The sequence below is a fragment of the Wolffia australiana genome, chromosome 18, assembly GCF_029677425.1.
Source record: "Wolffia australiana isolate 7733 chromosome 18, ASM2967742v1".
NCBI classification, from domain to species: domain Eukaryota; kingdom Viridiplantae; phylum Streptophyta; class Magnoliopsida; order Alismatales; family Araceae; genus Wolffia; species Wolffia australiana.
Genome location: NC_135852.1, coordinates 6,525,061 through 6,537,543, shown reverse-complemented (window position 1 = coordinate 6,537,543; position 12,483 = coordinate 6,525,061). Strand labels below are relative to the sequence as shown.

Below are 12,483 nucleotides of genomic sequence, written 5' to 3'. Positions count from 1 at the left end.
GGCTTTTAGAATGGTGCTAGAAATCTAGAGCTCATTTCTTTTTTTTGATTGGCAAAAAACACGGTGCCGGGTACGTCCAACCTTGCGATTGTGCCCATAGATCGATCCAGCTGTACCCTGGATTCTATATATAAGTAGATTGTTTATCAGTAGTTATAGGCGTAGAACGAGCATAAGTATCCCAATTACACTCGGATCTCACTAGTCCACGCCCATGTGCAGGAAAAAGAGAAGATACATAAGTGATACCTGATAGGTGCTCGGAGAAGGTCGCTCTTGGCGGCGTCTCTCCGGATCCCCTCGCGGCACTGATGATGCATAGAGTGTGCGGAGACCTTCCCGTAGTCGACAAGTGGCATTCATGAGGTGCGTGGCGAGGACATCAGTTAGGCGAGAGAGCGAGCGCTTGCGCCTCCCGTGCTTCATGCAATACGCCAATCGCGGGGGCCAATTGCCTGGAGCAGATCATTTGTTCCAGTAGGAGTGTGTGGAGCTGGTGTAGCAGATGCAGTGCTTGGAGTGTGCCCAGTCCAACCCGCCATCTGCTGATGTCAACGTTGAGGTGCGCGGCAAGTCAGACTATCAAGCAAGAGGATGAGCTCTCCCGCCTCTAGCGCTCCATGCAATCTGCCACTCCCTCGGCCCCTCTTTCAATAGTGTGGGACACTTGCGAAGAGCCGACAAGCCAAGGCATTCAACGCGATAGCATCCACGAGTTGTCGGAGGGAGTTCCTGCAAAGAAAGGTAAAAGGAGGTAGGGGTTCTCGTGCATACTGCGTGATTGGTAAGGGCATCTGCTGTCTGATTTCCCTCGTGTAGCTGGTGATGAACACTAGTTGTGCGAGGGCGGCACCGTATGATGTCCTGCCATACGCGCTCAAGCCGCCACTGAGAGCATTTGACTGCACGAAGCATGTCAGCTAATACCTGTGAGTCTGATTCTACGACGATATTGTGAAGGTTTCGTTCCTTACAAAGGAGTAAACCATCACGTATCACCATAGCCTCTGCTAGTGTATTAGCCTGAATATCACAAAAAACCAAAAACGCAAAGATAATACTCCCTGCATGGTCATAGAGGATACCGCCTCTCTCGGCTGGGCCCAGGGTTCCCTTTGGCCGCACCATCCCCTTTCATTTTGAAGGTATTGATTGGTCGTGGATGGCAACGAACAACCAGTAGCCGAATGCGAATAGAGGCGAGGGTCACCGAAATGCCCCAAGAGCGAAAGAGGTTGCATGAGAGGGCTGAGCTGTGGGGCGAAGTGGTAGAAGATGGTGGGTGTGTCATATCCATTGCTTGACTCGTTGCATGATATCCAAGGAGCGCATGAAAGTTCCTGCAAAATAAGAAGAATTTTGCTCTTTCCATATCTCACATAGTAGGTAAGCTATGATGACGTGGAGGAAGGGGCTCCGTTTAGAGCGTGTTGGCGAGAGATACATCTTGCCAAAACACTCTAATGGTGTTAGAGTAGAGGATGTACTGAGGAGTGGGCGCCAATGGTGTGTGATTTGGTGCCAACAGTCTAGGCTGTCTCACTATGGAAGAAAAGGTGCTCCATAGTCTTAGTCTGGGGAGATGCGGGGCAACAATGACAACGCAAAATAAGGGAGTGACTGATATGGGTCAGTTGATCAGTAGTTGGGAAGCCTCGATGCAGGAGTCTCTAATAAAAGAAGGAGACGCAAGTAATGATCACTAGATGCCAAATGTGGCGACCCAAGGGCTAGATGGTGGATTTCTCACAGAAATGATCCCAAGAAGATCTACAAGAGCAGGACCCATCAAGGGTAAGCATCCAAAAAGCATGGTCATGAGTGGTACCAATGGGAGTATGTTGAGCCTGGGATAACATGTCCATTGGGAGGCCATGTTGCTCCCAAAGGTTGCGCGTGTTGCCTATGAGCAATTGCGCCACAGTCAGTCGTAGGTGATGTGGTAAAAAGTGGGGCTGATGGACTAAGGGCTCCTCCGCAAGCCATGTGTCATACCAGGCGCTAACCGCACCTTGACCGAGATGCCAACGTGTGACCTTAGCTATCTCTAGCCAATATCGTTACCTAGTCTGCCATTTGCAACGGCCCTAGATATCCATCTCTCTACCAGCCCACTCTCCATACTTGGCTGAGATGAAACTCCCCAATGGGGAGTGCGTGGTACGCATACACTACACGAGCTTCTTCTGAAACATGTCTTGGACGTCCTGAAGGCGCCTGATCCCTAGAACCCCCTCTCAGTCAATCGACAAGCTTTCTCCCAAGAAACCCAATGGTGGAGACTCTCTCCCTCGAGGTGACCTGACCATAAGAAACGTGCACAAAGTCGCTGCACAGAGTGGAGGACTATGAGCGATAGTGAATGAACAACTAGGGTATGTAGCGAGATACTCATGAGGACATGTCGAATAAGTTGGATGCGTCCCCGAGGGGATAGAAAATGAAGTTTCCATCCCTCTAGTCTCTTTCTCATTTTGGCCAACAAGGCATCAAAATAATGATGCCTAGCCCGTCTGAGAAAGATATGGCATCCAAGATAATCGAAAGGGAGGCATCCTCATGTGTATCGGGTATAGTGTTGGATAATCTGAGAGCGCTTTACAATGGTGGACGGACCGACCATAAAGCTGCTCTTTGAGGCATTGACGAGCTGGCCAGAAGCCCATTCGTACATAGTGAGAACACTCATGAGTTCCTTAATTGATTTTTTAGATCCGTTAAAGAAAAGGATGGCATCATCTTCAAATAAGGAGTGTGAGAGGATCGGCATCTTCCTTTTGTAAAATATGGTTGGATGAGGCTCTAGGCGATCACTCGTGTGAGTTATCGGCTAAAGACTGGTAGACCCAAAATATTTGATGTAATTATACATATTTTAAGAGCATTTTGGGATCATTTCATGTGTATTTTACCTAATTTTATGAAATATTGCACTTCATGCACTAAAGAGAGAAAATGATAAAAATTGCATTTTAATGTCATTTTTAAGCATGTTATACAATTTAAATATTTCTTAGTTAAAATATACATTTCAGACTTGTTTAATTTTCTAATGTGCTATTTAGTATGTTGTTTATGAAAGTGCAGGGGTGAAGCCTGTATTGAATTTGAAGAAACAAATAGATAAAATTAAATGAAAAAAGAAAGAGATAAATAAATATATGAAAAAGGGCTCCTCATTGGGCCAACTAAGGAGCATAACAAGCCCATAGAGATCGCACATGAGAGGTATGTATATCGTTTTAATTCAATTAATATAAATCACAAAAATTCATATACTGCGTCGTTTTTTAGAAGTTTTCAATATGGGATTTAAATCCCATAACACGTTTTCCAAATGAGTCGGGCCGGGTCATAGAATGAAAATACGATCACGCCCAATAGGCTGCGATCATAAGGGAATAAGAAGAAAAAAAAAGAACCGGGCTTCGAGCCAATCCGGTTCAAAGCCGTCCGATCTTTTAAAGAAGACCAGATGGTGGAGATCTATCTCGTCAAAGTTAACTATCTTATTTATTTTGTTTAGGCTGACATGGCCGCTGGACCCGTCGACAGACGAATCAAAAGAGGCGAAGGGTACGTGTACTGCTAACGGGGGGGGTGACGATGCATGCTGACGTGGCTCTGGGTACACCGAATCATGGGGTCCACAGTTGCGATTTAATCGTGGCCGTCAGCATTTTATAAGAGCAATCCAACGGCCAAGGGCATTTACGTCCTCTCTCGCCCCTAGCCGTCAACTCCGCCGGCCGGAGGCCATTCTTGGCTGGCGAGGGGGGACCAGCCGTGATCCAACGGTCGGGAAAGGCCCGTTCCCCTCCATCGGACGGCCTCTGGGGTCCCTCCCAAGCCGTTAAAAGGGGCCGAATGCCCCGAATTCCATCATCTCTCGTCGTAGGAAAAGAAGGGACGGCGGAGGACTCCCGTAGGTGACCCAGGAGCTGGTTGAGGTGGCGTGCCATGCCTCAGTTGCTAAAGGACTCTCAAGAAGATCACGAAGGTCGGATCATTGTCGAGTCGCACCCGGACGGAGGAGGAGAGCAGGGAAAGCATTCAACCGAGTCTCGGCAGCAGTGACCGGCGCCACCACTCCTGTTCCCCAAATCAAGGCGTTTGGTGAGATCTGATCCTCGTCAATTATCCCTCATACATCCGTTTTAAAATTAGAGGAAGAATTTAACTGAACATTTCATCATATAGTGCATTATTCATCAATTTTGATTAACGGATTTCGTAGGGGCATTTCATCGAACACCTAGTGTGTTCGAGGAATACATTGCGACTTATCTAAGTTCACTTTATAAACATTTAAAAATATACACCTATCCTATTATCGACCCTCTTTCAGGAAATCTGTCGAACACCCCGCAGTCGTTCGACAGAAATAATCCTTTTATCCTTTTTTTTACTAAAACAAAATCTTTAAGTACATATATCGTTCTCTATCGGGCATTTCGTCGAACACCTGAGGGGCATTTTGACGAAAGACCCCCATATATTCGAATTCCTCTACAAAAATCTATATAAACACCTAAAAAAATCATAATACACTAAGTATATTCTATACGAATATTTGTATTCGACCTCCTTTCGGATATTTGGTCGAACACCTCACGGGTGTTCGACTAAATCTACCCCTTATTTCCTTGAATCGAATGCAAAACTGTATAGAATATATAAAAATCATCTAAACATTATTCTAACTATCGAATAAATATTATACTCATATAAGTATTAAAGTCTACTACTCCCCTTAACCTTTTAATATTTCTCTTTACTTGTATTTACTTAGTATATTATAGTTAATAATTTCTTAACTCTCTCTCTCTTTACCTATCTTTTTAGTATATAAAAAAAACTACTCTACCCCTTCTTATTCTTTACTCTTATTAAACTATGTCTTATAAAGTTCTTAGATATCTTTTCACTAACTATGTTATTATCCTTCTTAGATATAATATCTAATTCCATCCTTCCTTCTTATTCTTAGTATCTCTAGTACATATATATAATCTTAGATATTTTCTCTTCTACACTTATCTTATTACCATATTAAACTAATATCCCCTCTACTTATTGATTAGTCATCTCTTCTTAATCCCATTCTCTTTATTGATTATTACTACATTTTATTAAATAATAACTCAATTATTGAATTTAAACCTAAAGGCCAGTCCCTCTGGAGACGACCTTACTCTCACTTATACATCTTTGAGTAAGTTTCTACATTTTATAAATTTATTTGATTATAGGCAAATTAAAATTACAATGACAATTAAAAATTAACACCGCAATTTGCCTTCGTCAAAGACCTCCTCCATCAATATGAAAAGGGTGGGTGAGATGGGATCACCTTGCCATAGACCCCTCGAGGCCGTGAAGAAGCCAGTGGAGTTTCCGTCCACCAGGAGAGAGAAGTGATTCTCTCTAATGCAGACATCAACGAGAGCAATGAATGCATTGGTGAATCCAAAGCGACGTAATATTTCGGTAAGGAAACTCCACTCGACTCGATCAAAAGCCTTTTCCATATCCAATTTGATGATAACATTCGAACCTCAAATATGAGTGTTTAAGGACTCAGCTAACTCATGAACTAGCATGATACTGTCACGGATCTGTCGACCCTTGACAAAATCCCACTGTTCAGGTGAGATAAGTCTATCAAGGAAGGTCCCTAGTCGATTTGTAATGATCTTTGATGCAACTTTATTGCATACATTACAAAGTCTGATAGGACAAAAGTCTCTAAATGATGTTGGATCGTCCACTTTTGGTATAAGTGCCAAGAAAGTGGATTTCCAGCTTCGAGGTAAGACTAGAGCTCCTTTCATAACGTGATTCAGAGTGATTCTTATCCTCATGCTTTCGTACATAAACATTGATGTCATAAAATTTATCTTAAGCCTGCTTCATTCTCATCTCCCGCATTAAATTTTTACTTTGAATATTTAAATTTAAAAAATTGAGTTATTGCTTTGAACCCAAATAAAATACATTCATAACACGTTCAGGAGAAGATTAACTACATGGAATAATGCCGTACATCTGATTCTTATGATTAGATGGGAAACCAATGTGCACAGAATGGGGATCTAATATTTCATTTTAACCCATTCTGTGCACATTGGTTTCCCATCCCCTCATGGAACATAAATGTTTAAAATTGCGAACCATTCAACTAAGGCAATGAGTTGAAATTTATATTTTGCAAAGGTTTCGACAAAACAATCCAGTGAAGGGATCAACGCTGAAAGGCATTCAAAATAATGAACGTACTGTACAAAGACATATTTCTTCAAAAGAAGGATTTATAGTTTGAGATTTATAAAAGCATCCCTTCTACTTTAACTTTACATTGATCGTAATTCCATGAAGTTTTGTGCCGACGCTTTTTGCCTGGCTACCGTGATTGTATGTTCATTCTCCACGCATATATATCGCCCAATCTCTTCCTCTTTCTCTGACATATTTCTAAATCTCTTAATTTTAACCCACTTAATTTTCTTAACGTCTATATCTCCATTGTTGTGCAGGCTGAAACAAAACTCGAGCGTAGGCACCTGGTCTCTTGCGTATTTGTCGTCGACCCAAAAGAGGTACACTGTGTTAGTTACATATATATCAATTTTTTGTATTTGTTAAATGATTAATGTGCATTATCATATCATTATTATGATTATTCTGTTTTCTTATTCTTATTAAAATAATGAGTTGACTTGTACATCTATATTTTTATATGGATGTTTTATATGTATTTTTTCCATGGAATCTGCCAAATGTTTCAGATCATTCCTACACATTTTTTGTGGAGCTTCTTGATTGCAGGCATCTTTGTCGTCGACCCAAAAGAGGTAAATATATATCAATTTATCACCTATATATAAATTTGTCGTATATATCAATTACTTAGTTACAATTTATATCATTTTGTCACATGTGTTATGTGATTATCGTGTTTGAGTCCGCCAGAATGTTTATCGATCCATCGATCTATTGTTAGTTCAATTGGTTAAAGAGTTGTGATTAATTATCAATGGTCATCTCGAAATGGGTTTGACAATATGGAAAAGAAGAAATGGGTTCTTTCCGCCCATCCTCCTTTGCATATGCACTACTGTAATGGATCCATCAATCCATTCTACTTAGTGGACTAGGATTTGATCATTCTACGGAGTAAGTATGATTGATGGATTGTTTGTTCTTATTGATATCAATGTCCTTCAATTGACTTACTGTAATAGAGCATCATTATTTTCTGAATTTTTTTACTTTTATGAACTTAGAGTATATAAAACAACTAGTTAAATCTCCATTAAATTTTTTATACATGAATGTGTCTCTAGTATGTCGTGAAAATTGCACGTCACACACATTGTATGAATGACTGCATATTGTGAATTATTTTGATAGATATATGGAGTCCACATCTGCTACTACTCCAAAATCAACGACTAGGACTACCCCGTCAGTGTCCGTGGAGTGCTATCTCATAGAGGTTGATGAGAACATCTCATCTCGAAGCGTAAGACGCAATCAGTCTAAAGCGTTAGAGCGTTTTGTTGAAGTTGACCCGGACGAGTACCAGTGTACGCTTTGTCAAGTGCAGAACCCCACCCATAAGGTCATCATCAAGAAAAATAAAGATAAGAGCACAAACATATTTAGAAGACATCTAGAGAAAGTACATCGTAGATTTCACAATGAACTCAAGGGAGTCCAGACAAAGCAGAGAAGTATATTCCATTACGAATTACTATCCCACAAGTTGTACTAACGTGGCATCAATGCGGAGCATACGGAGGAGGAGTTCGTCAGGTTCATCTGCGACAATGATCTTCCTTGGCAACTTGTGAAGAAGAAGCCATTCCGAAGACTATGGTTCTACGAGACACAAGTGGTCGGGGACATCCCTGGTCTGAATGCAATCAAAGCAACGGCTAAGATGTACAGAGAAGTCCAAGGGACATTAATAGAGATGTTTGCTGACATCCACAGTGTCTCTCTTACCACGGATGCTTGGACATCCCAAAATAACCTCACCCTTTTAGGTGGCACTACCTACTGGATTGACACCGACTAGAAGCTCTGAGAGATACTCCTTGCTATCCGACGGATCAAGGGATCCCGTTGCAGCACCAACTTGGTGAGGATCATCGTAGAAGTTGCATATGAATATGCCATCGAGTCAAAGCTTTGTGCCATCACCACGGACAATGCGTCTAACAACAAAACAATGCTGGCCTCTACTATAGATTAACTGAAGACCGTAAACCCGCAATTCACTATGGACCAACACGTACCATGCATTACCCATCTACTCAACCTCGTAGTTCAAGCCGGATTGAAAATCATTCGTAATCCTGAGGCACCAGGGAGTAATACGCTACACGTCCAAGATTTTCACACAGATACAATGTTTGACACGAATGAACCGACTGAATCACAAGTCGACAAAAATACTACGACAGTTGTACCATTGGGACTAGTCGTTTCATATGTGAGAGCCATCATCAATGCTATTCAGGGATCCACGCAACGAATGGAGAAATATGTTGACATGTGCAAAATTTTTGAGCTCCCGAACTCGACCAAGATAAAGGTTGACTGCCCAATGCGCTCGAACTCCCACTTTCATTATGTTAGAGCGCGCTCTTGCCAAGAGAGAGGTGTCAGACGATGTGGCCATTAGGTTCCTTTTGACGTCGACTAAGGATTATGCCCTATGTCAGGAGGATTGGGAGTTGATTGATGAATATCTACGCATCCTCAGCCCACTATGCAAGGGTTCTGACTGTGTGTGTTTAGCGAAGAAATTACCAATCACTGAGGTAACATTATTGTTCGCCAAGCTAAAGACTCAACTTGAGCAGGATATGTATAGTGATGGGGTAGCCTTGGATGCTGCACGGAGGGATGCGTTGCGCTTGGCGTGTAGTGCTATGCAAAACAAGTTGATGCAATTTGCAACGATACCTTGGGGCAATCATATAGTCGCGATGGCAGCGACATTGGATCCATTCTCCAAAATGGACATTGTGCATCTGTCATATCGCCAAGACGTGCTTTCTTCTCTTGAAGTTCTTTTAGACTGTTGTCTAATACAAAAGCAACTGAATGTGACTCAGAGCATGGCGAACCATCTGAAAGACGCTGTCCACAACCGTATGTATCCTCCAAGTGGCAATATACGCGTCAGTGCAAGAGTCAGCAACCATGCTTAACGCCCAGACAAGAGCTCGACAAGTATCTAAACATCCCATGCAGCGAGGAGGAAGATAATCCACTGAGCTGGTGGAAGGAGGTCGGAACACAATACTTTCCGAACTTGACAAAAATTGTGTGCCCATTTCTTACCATAAGACCAAACAGTACATTGATGGAGAGGCTTTTTTCAGTTGGCCGAGGCATCACCACATATCGAAGATCACGCCTACATGCAGAGAGCATTGAGATGTTGATGATACTTCGTGCATGGTTCCGTCGCATAGACCATCACTCGTATGACTCTGATGATGACTTTGTCAATGCCAACAGCTCATGTGCTGGTGCGTTATGTTATATTGTTTTCTGACCTTTGCGTGAGCATGCTTCTTTTTCTTAACTCTCTCCTTTCCATGTAACAGAGTAAGGGGAAAAAACAGGAAGGCAGTGGATGGGTTTACGTTGCTGCTACATTCTAATGTTTATTGTAAGTCGTGCTAGTACCCCATTCTTGCTGTTTTTGTTCACCTTTCCTCGTTGGTGAATTTAAATGATCTAGAAATTACTCACGGAACTGCAATTTAAATTTCTCATTGTTCTGCATTTCTCGAATTTATGTTTCTGATCTGAAATTTTCAATATCTGTTCTTGAAATGCAATTTCGTAAATGTACCTGATCTTCATTTCACAAATTTTGAATTTTTTTTTCTTGGATTTTTAATCTTTATGTGGCAATCATTTGTGAAATGTCTGTCTCCCAAATGAAATTCTGGAACTCCTATTTCTTTTCGGAAAAATTATAGTAGATATTTCTGATGTGTAATTTCGAATTTCTCTTTCATTACCTGGACATTTCATTTCTGATCTCCATAGATTCTAGAACTTGGCTTTGCCAAATGAATTCCAATCTAATATACATAGAGAAGTAGTTAATCAGGAATTTTGGATGAGTCTTTCCTGCAACTTCAGAAGATTTATGCTCAGCGAATTGGATATCCTTTGATTTTTTTATATAGATAATGAGCCACTTCTGAAGTCCTCGACTGATTCATCAATCAAATCTTCCTGATGAATTAAATCTTCATTGAATCTAAGCTTGAGCTTTGCCAACTTTGATCAAGAAAATAATCAAATGACACTTAGGATATACTATCTTTACAACTGAAACAATTTCCTCAATAATGAATTTGAAGCTAATATTGTTTTGTGCAGACAAAAGGTGCAATGGTGTCTATTCATTTTAGAAGCACTGTGCATTCCATTAGATTTTTGACAAGATGATTGGATATCTGAATCAATCTTTGACCTTTATGTTTTCGGAATCGAACTTTTAAGGTTGTCCTTTACGTTCAGTAATAGGATGAGACATTTCTAAAAAAAGCTAGTCAATCATTTTCCATCGGTAGCAATTTGCATCAATAGTATCTTTGTTACCCATTGATCATATTCGAATTCCTGTTTGAATTAACAATTTTAGTTTGTTTTCTTATTTCGTTGATCTGGTTTCAACACCACCATTCTACACCATAGTGAAGGTGATTTTGAGCGAGCTGGATGGACGGCTGCATGAAGTCAACATCATTATTCTGTCTCAGATTCTGAAAAAACGCTGCTTGCTTTCTCGTTCACCTTTGATGTGATGGATGAACGCCACATCTAGCCCTACTATGGAAAACAATTTTTACATTTTAGTCCGTGCGGTTTCCTTTTAACTTCAATGGACATTTCAAAGGGTGGCCGTAAGAAATATCTGCAATTTTCTATGACAACATATTTAGCCATTTCAATTTAAGATGGAGATAAGAGTATTTGAAATATATGTTCAATTATGCATACCATGTGACATATTTATGCATGGAAATTCCATGATGGAATACCCACATTTCTAAATTGGAAATGACTTCTTCAAACACTATTTCTAAGATTAACAAACTTGGGGATTAAATAATGAAATATCTACATTTTTCTGGAATTTAAATAATGAATTTTAACTGCAACTTCCTATTGTGTAAAACTCTATTGAATTTTTCAGGAAATTTATCAAAGGATAAATGGGATATGAAAATCAGATTTTACCCTAGTTATATGTTAAAGTACTCATTTATCGCAATTAATTACTGTAATAAGATGATAACAACATGTATAAAAATAAATTTTATTCCCAATTAATGAGAGATTAAATATTGAATTTTCTACATTTTCTCGAAAAGCCATATAATTTTTTGGGAATTTTATCAAAAAAATTAATTCATAATTCGTCCAGCTTTCTTCCGTCCACCATCCGGGTCTTCGTCCTATGGGACGAAAACCGTCCCATCCGGCCATCTCTCCTGCGAATTTTCGTTCCGGAATTCGTCCATGACTCGGACGGGACGATTTTTTCGTCTGCGGACGAAAAAACCGTCCCCTCCGCGACCCTGATATATATGCTTAAAACACAAGATGGACAAAATGGTAATTTGGAGGAGGCGAGCTGAGGATAAGACGAAGGCCAACAAAGGCAAGAGAGAGAGAAGGGGGAGGAGATGGAGCTGCTACTCCCGCCGAGACCGTCCATCTTCTCGCCACCAGATCGAGGGCGGCGCTTCCCCGGCGGAGCCCGCCGGCGATCGGCGGCGCTCCGCCGCCCCGGCGCGGCCTCCGGCGAAAGCCCGCCGGCCGAGGAAGCCGGCGGCGCGGCGGAGGAGAAGGCGGCGCCGCCGCAGATCCGCTACCGCAACATTTCGAAGAAGCAGGCGAGGAAGAGGAAGGAGGACGGCGGCGCTGCGGCGGCGCCGCCGCGCCCGGCGCCGGCGAAGTCGTGGGAGGAGATGACGTTGGGCGAGAAGGCGGTGGAGCTCTACGTGGGCGAGAAGGGGGCTCTGTATTGGCTGAACAAGTTCGCCTACGCCTCCATCTTCATTCTGATTGGCGGATGGATCGTCTTCCGATTCGTCGGCCCGTCGCTGGGGCTTTACCAGCTCGACGGCGCCCCCCTCTCCCCCACCTCCATGTTCTGACCGAGCTTCATTTCTTGGGATAAACAAAGTTATAATTGGCTTGATTTAAGCTGTGAGGTGATGTCCTGCTGTATTTATTGCATGGTGTCATATTGGCATGGGAAGTTTATCTTTCTGTGGGGAGCAAATAGCCGGAAATAGTCGTTTGTGTTCGTGTTTATCAAGTTTGGATGGAAAACCTTACAAATGTGTTCCTAGACTCGTATCATTCGTGTTTCTGTGATTTGTTCCTGGGTCGGGACGTATCAATGATAAAAGGGTGTTTCCTGTGTCGACAACA

General features: G+C 41.8%; 1 protein-coding gene across 1 annotated transcript; it reads left to right on the top strand.

Annotated features, from left to right (window-relative positions):
• Positions 1-11,697: 11,697 nt before the first annotated feature.
• LOC144715199 (uncharacterized) lies at positions 11,698-12,252 on the top strand. Its single transcript, XM_078590111.1, has one exon. The coding sequence runs from the start codon at positions 11,730-11,732 to the stop codon at positions 12,201-12,203; it is 474 nt and encodes a 157-aa protein (XP_078446237.1). The 5' UTR covers positions 11,698-11,729; the 3' UTR covers positions 12,204-12,252.
• The last annotated feature ends 231 nt before the right edge of the window (positions 12,253-12,483 follow it).

Excerpts from the sequence above, each read along its gene's own strand:
- LOC144715199 (XM_078590111.1), top strand. The coding sequence starts at position 11,730 with ATGGAGCTGCTACTCCCGCCGAGACCGTCCATCTTCTCGCCACCAGAT.